The sequence below is a fragment of the Gossypium hirsutum genome, chromosome A05 (genome assembly GCF_007990345.1).
Source record: "Gossypium hirsutum isolate 1008001.06 chromosome A05, Gossypium_hirsutum_v2.1, whole genome shotgun sequence".
Taxonomy (NCBI): Eukaryota; Viridiplantae; Streptophyta; class Magnoliopsida; order Malvales; family Malvaceae; genus Gossypium; species Gossypium hirsutum.
The window spans coordinates 41,925,432-41,943,576 of record NC_053428.1 but is presented as its reverse complement, the minus strand read 5'-3'; the positions used below and the strand labels follow the sequence as shown (position 1 = coordinate 41,943,576).

Here is an 18,145-nt window from a genome sequence, read left to right as displayed (position 1 = left end):
TTAACACCGAACAGAATACTTCCTCCATACATATAATCCCACCCCAATAACAAATACATAAATAATAGATTAAACATGTTTATATATAGATAAGAGAGTAATCAGAAATGCATAGCACTATCATACCCAGAACAGAATATTAGACTATCAGATCCACAGTTTGAAGGTTTGGTTAACCCTTATCAACCCTACAGTAGGTCCACAGTCGATCGAGCGACCTATGTGACTCTAGGGAAAACTTCAAAAAATGGGCCTACATGCCCGTATGGTTTGCCTATATGGGCCCACATGCCCAGATTATCCCTGACCCGTGTGACCCACATGGCCTGGCCCAAAACCCATACGCCGAACTTGGCCTAGCTCGTGTGGCCCAGATGGCCACACGCACTTGTGTTGTGCACGGCTATGCCTTCGTCGACCGCGTGGCCATCCACACGGTCGGCCACACGCCTGTGTGGCGTCGACAGTAGCCATTTTCGGCTTTCACCAAAACATAATTTTTCGCGTTTTGGAAACACACCTTATTCGTTTATGCCGCAAAATCACTCCCGAGACCACCAGTACCTAAAATAGAATACCCAACACCTTTTAGTAACCAAAAACGAGCCTAACACGAATCATCCAATTATGCAAAATCGACTTACCACTTAAAAAAATGACCACCACCTCAAATCAAGTCATTGAATCAGCGATTTCCTACCTCACAACCTTCTTCTACACCATAGAATTCATCGATTACTACTAGTTATCGACTATCATTAAGATTGCCTACAGTTCAAGGAAAAACCAATCGTTAACAATCACCTAACTACTTACCAAGCCGATTAACGAATCCAAAAATCGAAGCAATGATAGTTGAATAAGAGAATAATAGAAACCCGAAGAATAAAAAAGAGAAAACAAAAGTGGAAGGTAGGGGAAAAAGAGGAAAACGTCAGGAACAAATATTTGGGAAAAAGATTTCAAAAAACTAGACAGAATCAGAAATCTAATAACTTCCCTACTTTTCCTCCCACTAACCCTCTAACTCATAACCACTTCAGATATTCAACTCTACCGAAACTCTATCAGAAAAATGAGCAAAAATAATACCCATGCTCACGTAGGGATTCGAGCATAGGACCTCCAACACACTAGTTCCCTTACCACTCGAACTAGCAGGCTTATTCTAATATGGGTTTACAAAAAATTAAATATAAGCCCACTGAACAAAGATAAGGCTTGATTCCAAAAATCACAAATTTGCCAAAGGTGAGACTTGAACCCAAGACCTCACACACACACCCAAAACACTTTACCGCTGAAGTAGATACATATATGTGACAAATTTTTCAAAATCAAAAATAAATTAATTGGGGTGTTACAACTCTACTCCTTAAAAGAAATTTTGACCTCGAAATTTACCTGATCAGAACAGATAATGATACTGTTGACACATCGAGTCCTCAGGTTCCCATGTACCCTCCTCAGTACCATAATTCCACCATAGAACCTTTACCAAAAGAATGCATTTCCTTATCAGAACCTTAACATCTCGATCCAGAATCTGAACCGGTTCCTCCTCAAAAGTCAAATCCAGCCTAACCTCGATCTCCTCAACAGAAACAACATGAGAAGGATCAGACCAATACCGCCTTAAAATCAAGACGTAAAAGACATCATGGATAAGGTCCAACTCTAGAGGTAGCTCCAACTGATAAGCAACCAGTCCCACACGCTTCAAAATTTGATACGGCCCTATAAACCTGGGGCTTAACTTGCCCTTGCGACCAAATCTCACAACTTTCTTCCTTGGAGAAACTTTAAGAAACACAAAGTCCCCTACAGAGTACTCGATATCATGCCTCTCCAGACTTGCATAAGATTTTTGTCTATCAGAAGCCGCTTTTGGACGATCTCGAATCAATCTAACCTTATCATCAGTCTCACAAACCAACTTAGGACCCAAAATTCGATGTTCACCCAACTCAATCATACTGGAGTACGACACTTACGATCATATGAAGCCTCGTAAGGTGCCATCGGTATGCTAGCCTGGAAACTGTTATCATAAGTGAACTCAGCTAGACATAGATAATCCTCCCAACTACCATAGAAATCAATCACGCAACTTCGAAGCATGTCCTCCAATATCTGACTCACCTCTCAGATTGACCATCGGTCTGATGATGGAACACAGTACTAAAGTCCAATCTCGAACTCAAAGCCTCATGCAATTACTTCCAGAACTGGTAAGTGAAACGAGGATCTCTATTATAAATAATCGAGACAGGAACCCCATGCAGTCTTACAATCTCAGAAATGTAGAACTTTACTAACTTTTGCAGAGAATAGTTCGTTCGAACCGGAATAAAGTGAGTAGACTTGGTCAGTCAATCCACGATAACCCAAACAGAATCCTTCTTAGTGGGTGTCAAGGGCAACCCACTAACGAAGCCTATTGTCACTTGTTCCCATTTCCATAAGGGAATTTTAACTGGCTGCAACAAACCCGAGGGCAGCTGGTGCTCAGCCTTAACTTGCTAGCACGTCAAACATTAAGCAACAAAATCTGTAACCTCGCACTTCAAACCCATCCACCAATACAACTCACGAAGATCCTGATACATCTTATTACTATTGGAATGCATAGCATAAAGGCTACTATGCGCCTCCTTCAGAATTGACTGCCTTAAATCAGAATCATTCGGCACACAGATTAGTCCTCGAAAACATAGTACCCCATCATTATTCAATCCAAAATCCGAGGTGCTGCCACTTTCAACTTGACGAAATTGTCATCACCCAACTTCTTATCTCAAATCTGATCAATCCAAATTGACTTAACTTGCAACTCAGCTAACAGACTCCCATCGTCAAACAAACTAAGGTAAGCAAACATTGCCCTCAGATCAGTCATCGCTTTACGACTTAGAGCATCAGCCACCATATTGGCCTTGCTAGGATGATATTCAATCGTGCAGTCATAACCTTTGAGCAGCTCAATCCATCGATGCTGTCTAAAGTTCAACTCCTTTTGAGTAAGGGGGCTTTGAGGCTCTTGTGATTAATGTATATGATACACCTCTCACCAAAAAGATAGTGCCTCTAAATTTTCAACACAAAAACCACTGTAACCAACTCGAGATCATGCGTTGGATAACTTCCCTTATGTGTCTTAAGCTGACGGGATGCATAAGCCACAACCTTACCATCCTGCATTAGAACACAACCCAAACCAACATACGACACATCACGGTATACCACAAACTCTTTACCGGATTCAGGCTGTATTAGAACAGGAGCCTAAGTTAGAACAGACTTGAACTTCTTGAAGCTCGATTGCTGTGCATCAGTCTAGACAAATGGAACACCTTACATAAAAGGTTAGTCAAATGAGCAGAAATCAGAGAGAACCCCTCGATTAACTACCGATAATAACTCATCAAACCCAGAAAGATACGGATCTTAGATACGTTCTTAGGTTGTTTCCAATCAAGTACAACCTCAATCTTCCTCGAATCAACACAGATCCCCTCAGTAGAAACCACATGCCCCAGAAAAGTCACTTCATGCAACCAGAACTCACAGTTGCTCAATTTAGCGTAAAGCTATTTCTTACGTAGAATCTGAAGCACTACTCTAAGATGCTCATCATGTTCATCCTTAGTATTAGAGTACACCAAAATATCGACGATGAAGACCATTACGAACTGGTCTAGATACGGCTAAAAGACTCAGTTCATCAGATCCATGAATGCAACCGGAGGATTTGTCAGACCAAAAAGCATAATTAGAACTTGTAATATCCAAAATGTGTCCTAAATGCAGTCTTATGAACATTAGCTTCCTTAACGTTCAACTGATTATACCCAGAATGAAGATCTATCTTAGAGAACACTAAAGCCCCTTGGAATTGATCCAACAAGTCATCGATCCTTGGAAGTGGATATTTATTCTTCACAGTCAACTTATTCAACTATCGATAATCGATACACATCCTCATGGTCCCATCCTTCTTCTTAACAAATAAAACTAATGCTCCATATGGAGACATACTAGGGTAGATAAAACCACGATCTAGAAGTTCTTGCAGTTGAGCCTTAAGCTCAGTAAGTTCCTTTGGTGCCATACGGTATGGACCAATAGACACCGAAGCTGTACCCAGAAAGAGTTCAATTCCAAACTCTACTTCCCGATTCAGAGGTAAACCCGGTAACTCCTCAGTAAAGACATCAGAAAAGTCCCTCACTATTCTGATATCCCTAATAGAAGAGTCCTCAGAATCAGAAACACTAACGTAATCCAAGTACACCTCACACCCTTTTTAAACTAGTTTTTCAGCCACAAGAACAGAGATCACATTGGACAAATAATCTCAATGCTCACCAATCACTACCACTTCCATATCATCATTGGTCCTTAGAATGACCCCTTTTTATGCACAGTCCAAACTAACTCAGTACTTAACCAACTAGTCCATACCCAGAATTAAATCAAACTCCTTCAAATAGAAGCTCCATCAGATTTGCCAGAAAAATAGCCTCTTGTACCACTAACGGAACATCCCTATAAAGTTTACTAATTCGAACAGACTGCCCAACGGACTTAGTACAGTAATCTCACTAGACGTGCTCTCAAAAGGAATCCCTAGGTTTTCAGATGCAGTGCTAGCTATGTAGGAGTTAGTAGAACCTATGTCTACCAAAGAAGTATAAGGCACATCAAATATAAGGAACTTACCGATGATAACATCAGGAGCATCTCTATCCTCTCGGCATCATGCAGCATAAACCAGTACAGGCTACCTCACCTCAGTCTGACCAACACCTCTGTCCCGTGCTCTCTCTATATGACCCATACCATTAACACCCCTAACCTGTCCACGGCCCCCAAGTGGCTACTGAATTACCCTCTAAGGCTGCACAGAACCTGGTCCCGAAGCTTGCATCTGATCAGCCCTTTGTGGACACTCTCGAATATGGTGCTCTAATGAACCACACCTCAGAAAAGCCCCTATCCTCCTCCAACACTTGCCCGAATGGTACCTACCATAATCGCAGCACAGCTGAATCCCAGTAAGAGCAACAAGAGCCTCTACTCTAGTTGGCCCATCAGATCTGGCCTTTTTCTTAGGCCTTTGACCAGAACTAAAGGGCTCCAAATCCCTCTTATTCTTACCCATCTCTCGATCCCTATTCTAGCGCTCCACACGCTTAACATCCTCAGCAATCTTCGCCTTCTCAACCAGAAACACGAACTCCCGCTCCCTCTGTGGAGAAAACAAAACCCTCAAGTTATCCCTCAAACCGCCCTCAAAGTGGACGCATCTCTCATACTCAGACGCCATCATGTCTCGAGCGTAGCGGCTCAGCCTCAGAAACTCGACCTCATACTCAGCCACAGATCTATCACCTTGCATAAGAATCATGAACTCACACTTACAAGCATCCACATAGCTCACTCCCACATACTTGCTCTAAAAGGTAGTTTTAAAGAAATCCCAACTCAGACGATCAGGCTGAGTACCCACTGTCAACAACCACTGATAAGCCTCATCGTGAAGCAAAGAGACTGCACCCTTCAGTTTCTGCTAAGGAGTATAGTTTAGATCATTCATGATCCTCTCGGTAGCCTCCAACCAATACTCGATCATATTAGGGGTGACTTTAGTGACACCCCTAAACAACTCAGCACCATTGAACTGAAGTCATTCAGTTACCGACCCTCGGCCCTTAGCTTCAGAATGGGGTCCAGCGACCCCTCTCCAAGATCTTCAGCATGGCTTGGAACAATGCGTCATCCCCAACTGAGTGACTCTGAGACCCAGTCTCAGTAGCAGGCGAAACTGGTGTCTCACTCGTACCCAAGTTTAGAATACTGCCCAGAGAGAAAGACTCAGCTCGAGCCCACCTACGGCCTCTACCATGGCCTCGAATACCATGATTGTGCATTCTACGAGTGATCATTGTAAATTTTAAAATTTATCTACATTATAAATTTTTATGCATCAGTTCTGGTATTTATTAATAGATATTTTATGCATAAATTATCAAAAGTTCAGAATTGTTTTCAGAAGTTTCAGTCTCTAACTATCTCAGTACAGTTTCAGAAAGTAATACCTATAATGTTTCAGAGTAGTTCTAACTAAGTTCCAGAAGCACTTACAGGATCGGTACCGAAAACTCGGTGTGCCATACACTTTATCAAATTATTCAAATTATTTAAAAGATAATTCTTTTTGAAACATAATTTTTGAACCCAAAATTCACAGTCGAGTTTTGCAACCTGGCTCTGATACTATTAAATGTAACACCTCAAACCTGGCCTAGATGTTATGGCTGAATCCGAAGATGACACAAAGAATGGGATTTGATATCATACTCTACACGTTAAAACCATTTCATTTTTTAAAACTCCTATTTGCCTTTATCCATTGTCAAAATGTTTATTCAATTAATTACTTAGTCTTAAATCGTGTTTAATAGTGGAAGCTTATGAAAACATTGTATTTCAAGAAATTAGTTCGTGTTCTTAGAAAAACCTTTGTTTTAGTGAAAACCATAGTTTTTAGATATCAGTTGCAAAGTAAGTACTAAAACAAAAATCCAAATCCAAAAGAAAACCAACCAACAAGTCCGGAGAGTCTAATTTTTACAAAAATCTAGAAATAATCTTTGAAATAAAACCATAAACATAGCCGGTTTATGAACTCGTGGTCACCGAAAGGCTTCGTTGCACTGGTCCGCCTAAGTCTGTGGATTACTTGACAAAACAAACAACAGAGGTGAGTTTATGAAAACTTGGTATGTAACCCAGCAGAATTAAGCATACAGAATTATATACACAGTTAGAAATAGATAGAGTTCAAAATTTAGAATCAGATGTAAATCCAGATTACAGATACATATATGCATAAATCCTACCCCTATCCTCTACACACCATCTCTGACCATCCCATCACACTATGTGGGGTTTAAAACATCCACCCATCCTTACACACCACATTGTGGCCTTAAGACACATATCATAATATATGTAGCCAAGCTTCTAGAAATAGGGGCTTAATGCTGAACAACATATTTCCTCCATACATATAATCTCACCCCAATAACTGATACAGAAATAATAGATTAAACATGCTTATATACAGATAATAGAGTAATCAAAAATGCATAGTACTATCATACCTAGAACAGAATATCAGACTATCAAATCTAGAGTTTTAGGGTTTGGTTAGCCCTTATCGACCCTACAGTAGGCCCACAGTCGATCAGAGCGACCTGTGCGACCTTAGGGAAAATTTCAGAAGAAAATGTTCACATGCTAGTGTGGTTTGCCCATGTTGCTCACATACCTAGATTTGGCCTTACTTGTGTGGCCCACACAGCCTGACCCAAAACCTACATGCTCATGTGACATGCCCGTATGGACCCACACGCCCAACTTGGCCTAGCCTGTATGGCTCACACAGCCACTCTCAAGTCACCAAGTGGCTGTGTGCTGCGTATGGCCATGTCTTCATCGACCACACAGCCGTGCCTCACACACGGTCATGCATAAGGCCGGCCACATGCCTGTGTAGCGTCAACAGTAGCCATTTTTTACTTTCACCGAAACTTAATTTTTTTGTGTTTTGGGAACACACCTGATTCGTTTACGTCGCAAAATCACTCCCGATACCACCAGTACCTAAAATAGAATACCCAGCACCTTTTAGTAACCAAAAACGAGCCTAACACGATTTATCCAATTATGTAAAACTGACTTATCGCTTAACAAAAAATGACCACCACCTCGAATCAAGCCATTGAATCAATAATTTCCTATCTCACAACCTTCTCCTATACCATAGAATTCATCGATTACTACTACTTATCGACTATTATTAAGATTGCCTACAGTTCAAGGAAAAACCAACGTTAACAATCACCTAACTACTTACCAAGTCGATTAACGAATCCAAAAATTGAAGCAACGACAGTCGAACAAGAGAATAACAGAAATCTGAAGAATAAAAAAGAGAAAACGAAAGTGGAAGGTAGGGGAAAAAGAGGAAAACTTTAGGAACAAATTTTTGGGAAAAAGATTACAAAAAACTAGACAGAATCAGAAATATGATAACTTCCTTACTTTTCCTCCCACTAAGCCTCTAACTCATAACCACTTTAGAATTTCAACTCCACCAAAACTCTATCAAACAAATAAGCAAAAAATACCCACGCTCGTACAGGGATTCAAGCACAGGACCTCCAACACACCAGTTCCCTTACCACTTGAACCAGCAGGCTCATTCTGAAATGGGTTTATAGAAAATTTAATATAAGCCCACTGAACAAAGATAAGACTTGATTCCGACAATAACAAAATTGCCAAAGATGAGACTTGAACCCAAGACCTCACACACACACCCAGAACACTTAACCACTGAAGCAGATACGTATTTGTGACAAATTTTTTATAAGCAAAAATAAATTAATCGGGGCATTACACTCATGTTCACACACAAAATAATTTAGCTGAATTGTTTATCAAATGCCTCCAACTAATAGCTAAATCATTACTTATGAGAAAAAAAAATTCTATTTCAGCATGAGATTGTATTGATTTACATGTTGTACGCATTAAGCCATAAATTATAAATATTCCATTACAATTGATTTTTGGTCAAAAGCTAAATATTTCCCATCTTACAATTTTTTAGATATGCGGTATATATTCCAACTACTCTACACAATGTAAAAAGATGGTTCATTATAAGAGATTGGGAATCTATATTTATATAAGTCTCCTTATAATATTTTTGAGCTATTAATTCAATATTTAGTTATGACAAGAGTTGTCAGTTTTCCCAACATTAGGGAGAGAGAATAAAAAGCTGGATTAATAAAGTATTTGAAATGAATTATCAATGTCTAAGATCCTCGTACAAAGAAATGTGAACTAGAAGTTTAAGAAATAATTCATTTTACAAATCAACTACTAGATTCATTAAATCTCACATACCAGCTGAAAATGCTCTAATACAAATTGATTTCCTAATAGGGAAAACTGTTAATGTAAAAGAAAGTAATCCATGCATGAAGCGTGGAAGACAAGTCAATTCCAAAGATAAAAATCCTCGTAAAAGTAAAGGAGCAAACATTCAAGATGGTCATAAAGTGGAGGCAGGGGTTCCTGAAGAGACCCATGACATGATTAGTTATAAAACTCAAGAAGAGATTCAGGTACCTAAAAGTGAAAATGGAAATGATGAAAATAAAGAGGTCTCAATAAGTTATGTGAATACGAGAAAAAGATGGAATCGAAAAAAAGTAGTTATCGACAACAATTTTTCTTATAGTATTGCTATTAAAATAATAAAATAAAATGAAGATCTTGAGCCTAAATCTATTAAGGAATATAAAAATAGAAAAGATTGGCCAAAATGGAAAGATGCAATTCAAGCAAAACTGAATTCACTTTCTAAACGTGAAGTTTTTGGACCTGTAGTCCAAACACCTAAAGGTGTAAAACCCAGTAGGATATAAATGGGTATTTGTCTGAAAACAAAATGAAATTAATGAAGTCATAAGATATAAAGCTCGTCTTGTAGCATAAGGATTTTCGCAAAGGCCTGTCATTGATTATTAAAAGACATATTCTCCTGTGGTGGATGCAATCACGTTTAGATATCTTATTAGTTAGGTAGTACGCAAATAGCTTGACATGCATCTAACGGATGTTGTTACATCCTATTTATATGGTACACTTGATAGTGAAATTTATATGAAAATCCCTAAGGATTCAAAATCCCGAAAAGATATAAAGTTTCTTGATAAAATTGCTCAATCCGATTAAAGAAAAGTTTATTATGGAATAAAACAATCTAGACGTATGTGGTACAACCTTCTTAATAAATACTTGTTAAAAAAAGTTACAAAAGGATCCAATTTATCCATGTGTCTTTATAAAAAGGTTTGGATCAGATTTTTTTATAACTATTATTTATGTTGATGGTCTAAATATTATTGGAACTCCTAAAGAGCTTTAAAATGTAACAAATTGTTTAAAGAAAGAATTTGAGATGAAAGATCTTGGAAAAATAAAGTTTTATCTTGGATTACAAATTGAGTATTTAAAAGACGAAATTCATGTTCATTAATCAACTTATATGGAAAAGATATTAAATAAATTTTACATGGATAAAGCATACCTATTAAGTACTCTAATGGTTGTACGATCGTTAGATGTGAATAAAGATCAATTTCATCATTGCGAGACTAATGAAGAGTTTCTTGGTCCTGAAGTGTCATATCTAAGTGTCATAAAGGCATTGATGTATCTTGCAAATAACACAAGACTTGATATTGCTTTTGTTGTAAACTTGTTAGCAAGATTTAGTTCTTCTCCAACATGTAGACATTGGAATGGAATTAAACATGTATTTAGATATTTAAGAGGGGCCATTAATATGGGGTTATTTTATTCAAATGATTCAAAATCCCTATTAGTTAGCTATGTTGATGCTGGATACGTATTAGATCTACATAAAGGTTGATCTCAAACAGAATATTTATTTAAATATGGGGGTACTGCCATATCATTGTGTCAACAAAGCAAACATTGCTTGCCGCTTCTTCAATCATGCAGAAATAATTGCAATGCATAAGGCAAGTCGAGAATGTGTTTGACTAAGGTTATTGACCCAACATATCTAAAAGATATGTAATTTGCCTTTACAGAAAAAGATGTCAACTATTTTATATGAAGATAATGCAGCATGTATAGCTCAATTGAAGGGTGGTTACATCAAAGGTGATAGAACAAAACATATTTCACCAAAATTATTATTCACCCATGTTCTTGAGAAATAGGTGATATAAATGTTCAACAAATTCGTTCTAGTGATAATTTAACAGATCTTTTTACTAAGGCATTGCCAACTTCAACATTTGAAAGACTACTACATAAGATTGGAATGCGTCGACTCAAAGATGTAAAGTAATGTTTCCATCAGGGGGAATCTAAAAACAAGTTGTACTCTTTTCCTTTAACCAAGGTTTTGTCCCATTGGGTTTTCCTGGCAAAGGTTTTTAATGAGGCAGCTTGTAATAGAAGATTGTGTACTATTTTTCCTTCATTAGGTTTTTTATCGCACAGGGTTTTTCCTAATAAGGTTTTAATGAGGCAAATTATCTACTAATGGACATCCAAGGGAGAGTGTTATGAATATCTTATTAAGTGTATGTCCATCATGATCAAGATAAAGTTCTAATAGTTGTTAGAATTAGATATCTACTTCTTTTATACTTCTTATGCCTATAAATAGAGACTCTGATGAAGCATTGTAAATCATCCCTTTGATCAATAAAGAACATTTTTTATTGCTTTCATATTTTCTTTGTTCTTTATCCTCTCCGTCTCTGTTTATTTTATAATAATTTTATAATTGTTTTAGTTTTTTATATAACTTAAAAGGTACCAGTAGAATTAAAACATTGATACACATTTCATATTTTTTAAAATATAAATTTTTAATATTTTATAAAACCTTATATAAATTTTTTTAAAAAATCATCTTCAATGAATCTAGACATGTGGGTGTCCAGATTTAGACTGAATCGACAACCATTTGTCTAGATTAATTCTGGATTTAAACTTTTAAATGATTTTAATATTTTTTTTTGAATTTTTTGAAAGCTAATTAACATTCTTATAAATTTTAATTATATTTTATAAATTTATAAAAAATTAAAATTATTTTTTATAATTTTAAAAAATAGTTCGTTTGAACATAAATACTCACTTGTACATATTCATTTCAGATATAAAATTTTATATATTTTTAATTCTTTAAATTTTTGCTCACGTAGCAGTTGTCTTAATATCATGGACCAGCAAATCCTAATTATTGCACCAAAGGTGGCACCACTCGTATAAATAGCTCCAACCAAGGCTAACCAACAATACACACCCTCTATTATTAGATACTTCACTTCCTCGTTACTCTTTTCCGGACACTACTTTTATGTAGTGGAACCTTCCTCCAAAATCTTACTTTGACATTCTCTTTTAAAGTTATGATAATATATACTCTCCTTTTTTATTATTATTTTTTTTTTGGCCTTTGGAGAGGAAGCTCAAAATGGATAAGGTTAGTTGGGCTCAAGTTGATGTTTTAGAATATATGCCTTTCTTACATCATAAACAGTTGACTTCTTTGTCTTTCCAACATCTTGTTTTTAATCTCTTCCCTTTTCTCAATTTCACATTAAGATATCTTATGTCATGCAAAGGGAATATGATAGCAATCTATCTTCCCTTACACATCTTTGAAGAATCAAGAACCAAATCTATGCTCTTGAAATAGATTGAAATTAAAGGTGTTAGGGTTCAGTAGTTTCTCGAAATGAAATGATTCTTAAATAATTAAAATGTGACATAAAACATGACGTAATACAATAATAATAATGTGAATATAATGTATACCATTTTAATTCAAATAAGATTATGCTTAAGCTATAAAACGTACCAAAACATTATAATTATACCAAAAAATATTATTATTCCATTTCAAAATGCAGTAATACAATTTTTTTTAAAGCACATTCCTACTCTTTCTCCTTTTCTTATTCAATCTATTTGCAATGGCCTAAATTTAAGATTATTGGAACAGTAGTTTCGTAACCATAAATTCGATTTAAAGAGAAATTTATTTTAATATTTTTGCATGAATATTGATCTAATAGGAAAATCGTATAAAAATATCGATAGAAAAATTTTACCGATTTAGTGGTTAGTTAGAAAAAGAAATTATTGAAGAAATCGAGTAAAAATAAGGCATTGAGATCTCGATCTCATAAAACCGAGTTAGAAATATTTTTAAATATTTATGAACTGTTAGTGATGTGGTATTAAAATTTCGTTAGAAAATTTTAATGTTTGGGTAGTCAATTAAATGAAAAGGACTAAATTGAAAACGGTGTAAAAGTAGCTAGAATTATTAAATAGCTTAAGTGACTAATGAGAAAGGATTTAAAAGGCAATTAAACCCAAAATTTATTCGGGCTGGACGGCAAGGGCATGAAATCAGGAGGAAAATTGATGATTTAAGGGCAAAATTGGAATATTGCATAATTAACTAAATAAAGATAGGACTAAATAGGAAATATCTAGATTTCTTTTCATTTTTCTTCATTCTCATCAGCCAAAACGCCATAGGAGGGGTTCTTTAAGCTGGTATTCTATAATTTTTGCACCAAGTGAGTTAATCCTTGCATTTTTCTTATAATTTTTGTGTTTTTAAGACTTTTATAACTAAGTCCTACTATTAAATTCATTAGTTTTTGATTTCATGGATGAATGGTTGAGTTCTGTAAGTTTATGATGAAATAGCATGAAATTGAAGCTTTAATTTGTTTATGAGATGATTTTATTAGGTAATTTCAATAGAAATTGATTTTTAGGACCTAATTGTGAAAATGTTTGGAATTAAAATCTAGTGCTGAAATTCTGATTCCCAAAGGTTATCAAGTAGTTTAAAGTGATAGAATTAAGTGTTAATTGAAAAAAATCGGCTCAATTGAGAGGCTAATTGAGTAGGGACGAAATTATCATTTATTAAAAGCTTAGGGGAAAAATGGTAATAAACATCTTGCACTAAAACAGTTTTGGACAGCAGTAGTAAGCTAACTTTGAAAAATCTCCATAAATTTTGGAAATCGAATTAGAAGATGAAAAAAATATGGAATTAAATCTTATTGAGTCTAGTTTCTCATAGAAGAAATGGTGTAAGCAATGGAATTGTAAATCAATAGATATAATAAATTTTGTGAGACAAGGTAAGAATGAATTCGGGTTCCCTTGTTCTGACTTTGAAAAATCATAAAAAATTTAAGAAAAATAATTATGGGATTAAATTTATATGTTTAGAATTTTGAATGATTTTATTTTCAATAGAAACAAACAGAAACATTATATAAATCCTGTATGAAGAGATAATTAATTTTTAGTGAAGAAGGTTCAGAACTGTCAGATAGCAGAATAGGGGTGACTTTAAAGAATAAACTATACTTATTGGCTAAACCAAAAATTCTGAAAATTTTATGGTAAAAAGGTATGTTGAGTCTAATTTCAGGAAATATTAGCGGATCCTAATTTGGAGTTCTGTAGCTCAAGATAAAAATAATTTAGTGACTATAACTCAAGTAGACAGCTTTGAATGAACTATAAATAATAGTGGAATTATAGAGAATGTTGCATATGAACATGAAATGGATTAAATTGATGATTAAATTTATTTGTTTAGATCCAGAAAATTCAAATACAAAGCTAGATCGAGGAAAAAAAATTCGGGATTAATAGATTTGTGTATACGAACAAGTATAGAGGTAAGTTCGTGTAACTTGAATTATATATTCTTAAATGCTTAAAATGTATGTTATTGATGTGAATATGATTTGAATGTTCATTGTATGAAAATTGATGAAACATTGATATATTTGATAAAAGGGGAAGAAATCTCGGTTGAATGAAAGGAAAATTCAATGGATCTCTAAAAAGGAATTGATGGTAAAAAGGATCTAGCCCAGACGAGTGATCCTATCTTGATATAGCCCTCGCGAAAAATATGTGGAAAATGGAGTTAGCCTAGACGGGTAATCCGAATTAGGGTCTGAATTAGCCTGGACTAGTAATTTAGATCCAAGCTCATTAGAGTATTTGTTGTTGCAGGGAATTTAGCCTGGACTGGTAATCTCGACAATACTCTATGAGTTTATATTACAGGGGATTTAGCCTGGACTGGTAATCCCGCTATAAGGATGAGGTTCGCGGGAGTGTGCTTTCTGAAATGGAAATGTGCACACATGAATACGAATTGACGGACCCAGATTTGTACACTAAAAGTGTACCTTTGAAAATCCATCGAAATTCTGAGAAATTCAACGGGATAAATATGGAAAAATAACAAGGGAATAGAAATCATGGTATTAATGAGCTCATCAATCATGGTATATATTATTGATACATGGAAATTATTGGACTAACTTGGATATTGAGTTTGTGCATGTTAGGTTAATAGTGCATTGAATGGATAGTTGAATGTTTATTGCATTGTATTGAAAATATTAAGTAAGTATAATTCTTGTTACATGAGTTTACTAAGCGCAAAGTGCGTACCCTATTTCCTTTTCCCCGGTTTTGTAGTGTTAAGAGCTCGGAGGTCAAATTCGGTTGGAGACACATCACACTATCAACCTCAAGATTTCGGTAAATAAAGAAACTTTATTTTGGAAATCAATGACATGTATAAGCTAATATAGTAAATGTTAATGTGAAATGATTGTAAGGTCAGCCATTGGTATGGCTAACAAATATTAATTTTGGTATATGATGAAGTTATCTTATAAATATGCATGAATCTATCTTGAAAATATGTTGAATTGGATTGGTTGATGTAGATTGGTCTCGGTTTAAAATTGCAGGGAAGGTTAGATATCTATAAAGGGGTTATATTGAGTTAAAAAAATTAATTCGTAAACTCCAGTAATGCCTCGTGCCCTATTCCAGCAACGAATACAGGTAGGGGGTGTTACACTATTTTTTTCATCTGGGTAACTGAGGTTTACAAACACCCAATAGATTTATTATAACCTAACTATTGCTTTTGTCCCCCTACAATGGATGTTTAAAATTGGGATAAATATTAAAATTATACATTAATTTTGATCTAATATACAATTTGATACATGAACTTTGATTTTGTGCAATTATGCACATTAAACTTTGGTTTTTGTTCAAATGTATACATAAAATTTTGATTTTGATTCAATTGTACACATTTAAATAAACTAATTTATCAACCTATTTTTATATTAGATAAATATAAGTATTTGTGTATGTAATATGCAAACATAAAATGATGTCATTGTTGGGAGTATGCCCAAAGACCAATTATACGATGATTGTAATAACATGTTTTTACCTAGCTTATTAATAAATGCATTGTCATTATTGTTTTCAGTACTTATTTCTATGTTTAAATAAAATGTTCAATGATAATGTCCAAAGCATGATATGAGCATTCTTAATTGTCTTTAGTCAAGTATTATTGTGGGCTTGGAAAATAATAATACAAGGAGACAAATATATATATTTGATTGATGACAATTGTTGTTATTGTAACACCCCAAACTTGCCATAGACATAATGGCCAGATCTGGAGATGTTATTGCAAATTCATTCGAAAACCTAGAATTCGTTGGTTTTGAAAAGATGTTGTTAGCTCTTGTCAGGTAAAAATCCAATTTATTAGAGAACATATCTTTTTAACCAATTTAATGAAAAGTTGTTTTTACATATATATATTATAATCATTTGAGTTTGTAGCAGAAAAATTTTAGTTGTGTTTGATTTTGAAGACACGGTTTGTTATTGTAAAATTCATCATCTTGCTTATCAAATTTAAGTCCACAAAAACATTTTTACAGTTAAAATCGGAAGATAAAATCCATTAATTTTAACAGTCCCAAAATGTCTAAAACAGACCATCAAATCAAAATATTAAAAACTAGATCAGAGTAGCATAATTTAACCAACAGTGTTTAACCAAGCTCCTGACACACCGATCCTGTAACACTCCTCACCTGTATTCGACGCAGGAGTAGGGTTCAGAGCATTACCGGACCTACATCACAATTATAAATACTTTTCACAAACATTTAATCAATTCAATCATTCATCATTCAATCTCAATTAATTTGTCCCTAAAACGAGTCTAAGAGGCCCTAAACATGCTTTGGGAGTGGTTCGGGACTAAACCAATAACTTATAATACTTTTATGAAACTTATAAAATTTTCCTCAAGATAGGGGACACACGCCCTGTAACAGCCCAAAATTGACCCTAGTCGGGAAGTGGTTTCGGGACCACAAAACCGAGTCATAAAAATAATTAATTTCCATATTCTATGCTTATTATGTGTGTACATGAGTATGTGGAAGTTTCATTCTCCAATTATGCCAATTGCATGAGAAATTATTAAATAGGAATCGATATGAGACATGGTGAAAATATGATAGGCTAATTTAAAATGGTCTATTAATGCATGTTATGAAAATGATGGGTTTGCATGTCAAATTACCCAAAATTTGAGCTAGTGGTTGGCCATGCTATGGGTGGAAACATGTTGGGAACATGTTGGCTTAGTGAGGTATGTTAGAAAAAATAAAATAAGGAGTATGGGTAATAAAGAAATGAAAACAAAAAAATGAGTGGTTCCCCCCCCCCATTGCCGTGAGCTAAAGAAAGGAAAAGAAAAATTTTGTTCATCCTTTTTCATCCTCTTTTGACCGAAAATTCTAAGGGAGGAGGAAGGAGTTCTTGCTTCATGTTTGGTTTGGAAGAGAATTAGGAGGAAGTTTGGCCATGCATGTAACTAGATTGAGGTATGTTTGATATTATTCTTTGAGATTCATGTATATTTTAAGTTGTAAGTTTGAAATCTACCTAGCCATGGTTCAAACTTTGTTAAATGATGGAGATGATATTCGGCCATGAATGTTACATTCTTGGTTGGTATTTTGATGTCTTTGGTGATGAGGTATGGAGATGGTTGACTTTGAGTGTTTGAACTAACTAAGGATCAAATAGATGCATGGGTACAAAGTAGGAAGAATCGGCTACTATGGTTGATACTAATGCCGAATGTGAAAATGTTATATTAAGTAATGTATGTGAATTGTGTTAATAATATGAAAAAAAATATATTTAGATGTATTATAAGTGATTAAGTATTAAATCAAAAGTTGCTAAAATTGCCATTTCTTTAGCCGAATATGTGTTTGATCAATGAAGAATTTGTTGGAAAATATAGGTGAACTTGGTAAGAGTACTCGGCTTAGTGTATAAATGATATAAAGATTTTAGAAATTATTTTTGGTTAGGTGTATGTATGATTAGGTATATTCGGCCATATGAGTAAATATATAGATGATGTTAAATTTGATTATGTATAATGGGCCATATAGGGTACACATTGTGATATTAACTTTGATTCTCTATAATTGATCAAGTGGGTGATTAGTAAGGGTGATTGCCGAATATACTAACATACATATGCATGTGTAATTGGATTGTAAATATTTAGCAAGGCGGTTAAACTAGTTGATTTATTGATTAAGCT

General features: G+C 34.9%; 1 protein-coding gene across 1 annotated transcript; it reads right to left on the bottom strand.

Moving 5' to 3' along the window:
* Window positions 1-1,408: 1,408 nt before the first annotated feature.
* Window positions 1,409-1,975, bottom strand: LOC107961031 (uncharacterized). Its single transcript, XM_016897277.1, has 2 exons — window positions 1,586-1,975; window positions 1,409-1,492 (listed from the first exon to the last, which is right to left on the bottom strand). The coding sequence occupies exons 1-2, from the start codon at window positions 1,973-1,975 to the stop codon at window positions 1,409-1,411; spliced, it is 474 nt and encodes a 157-aa protein (XP_016752766.1).
* Between the last annotated feature and the right edge of the window lie 16,170 nt (window positions 1,976-18,145).

What these genes read in the sequence shown, in the direction of transcription:
- LOC107961031 (XM_016897277.1), bottom strand. Translation starts at nt 1,975, where the DNA reads ATGATTGAGTTGGGTGAACATCGAATTTTGGGTCCTAAGTTGGTTTGT. An exon ending in TTTCTGTTGAGGAGATCGAG is followed by an intron (nt 1,493 to 1,585) that starts GTTAGGCTGGAT and finishes CTTTTGGTAAAG; the next exon opens with GTTCTATGGTGGAATTATGG.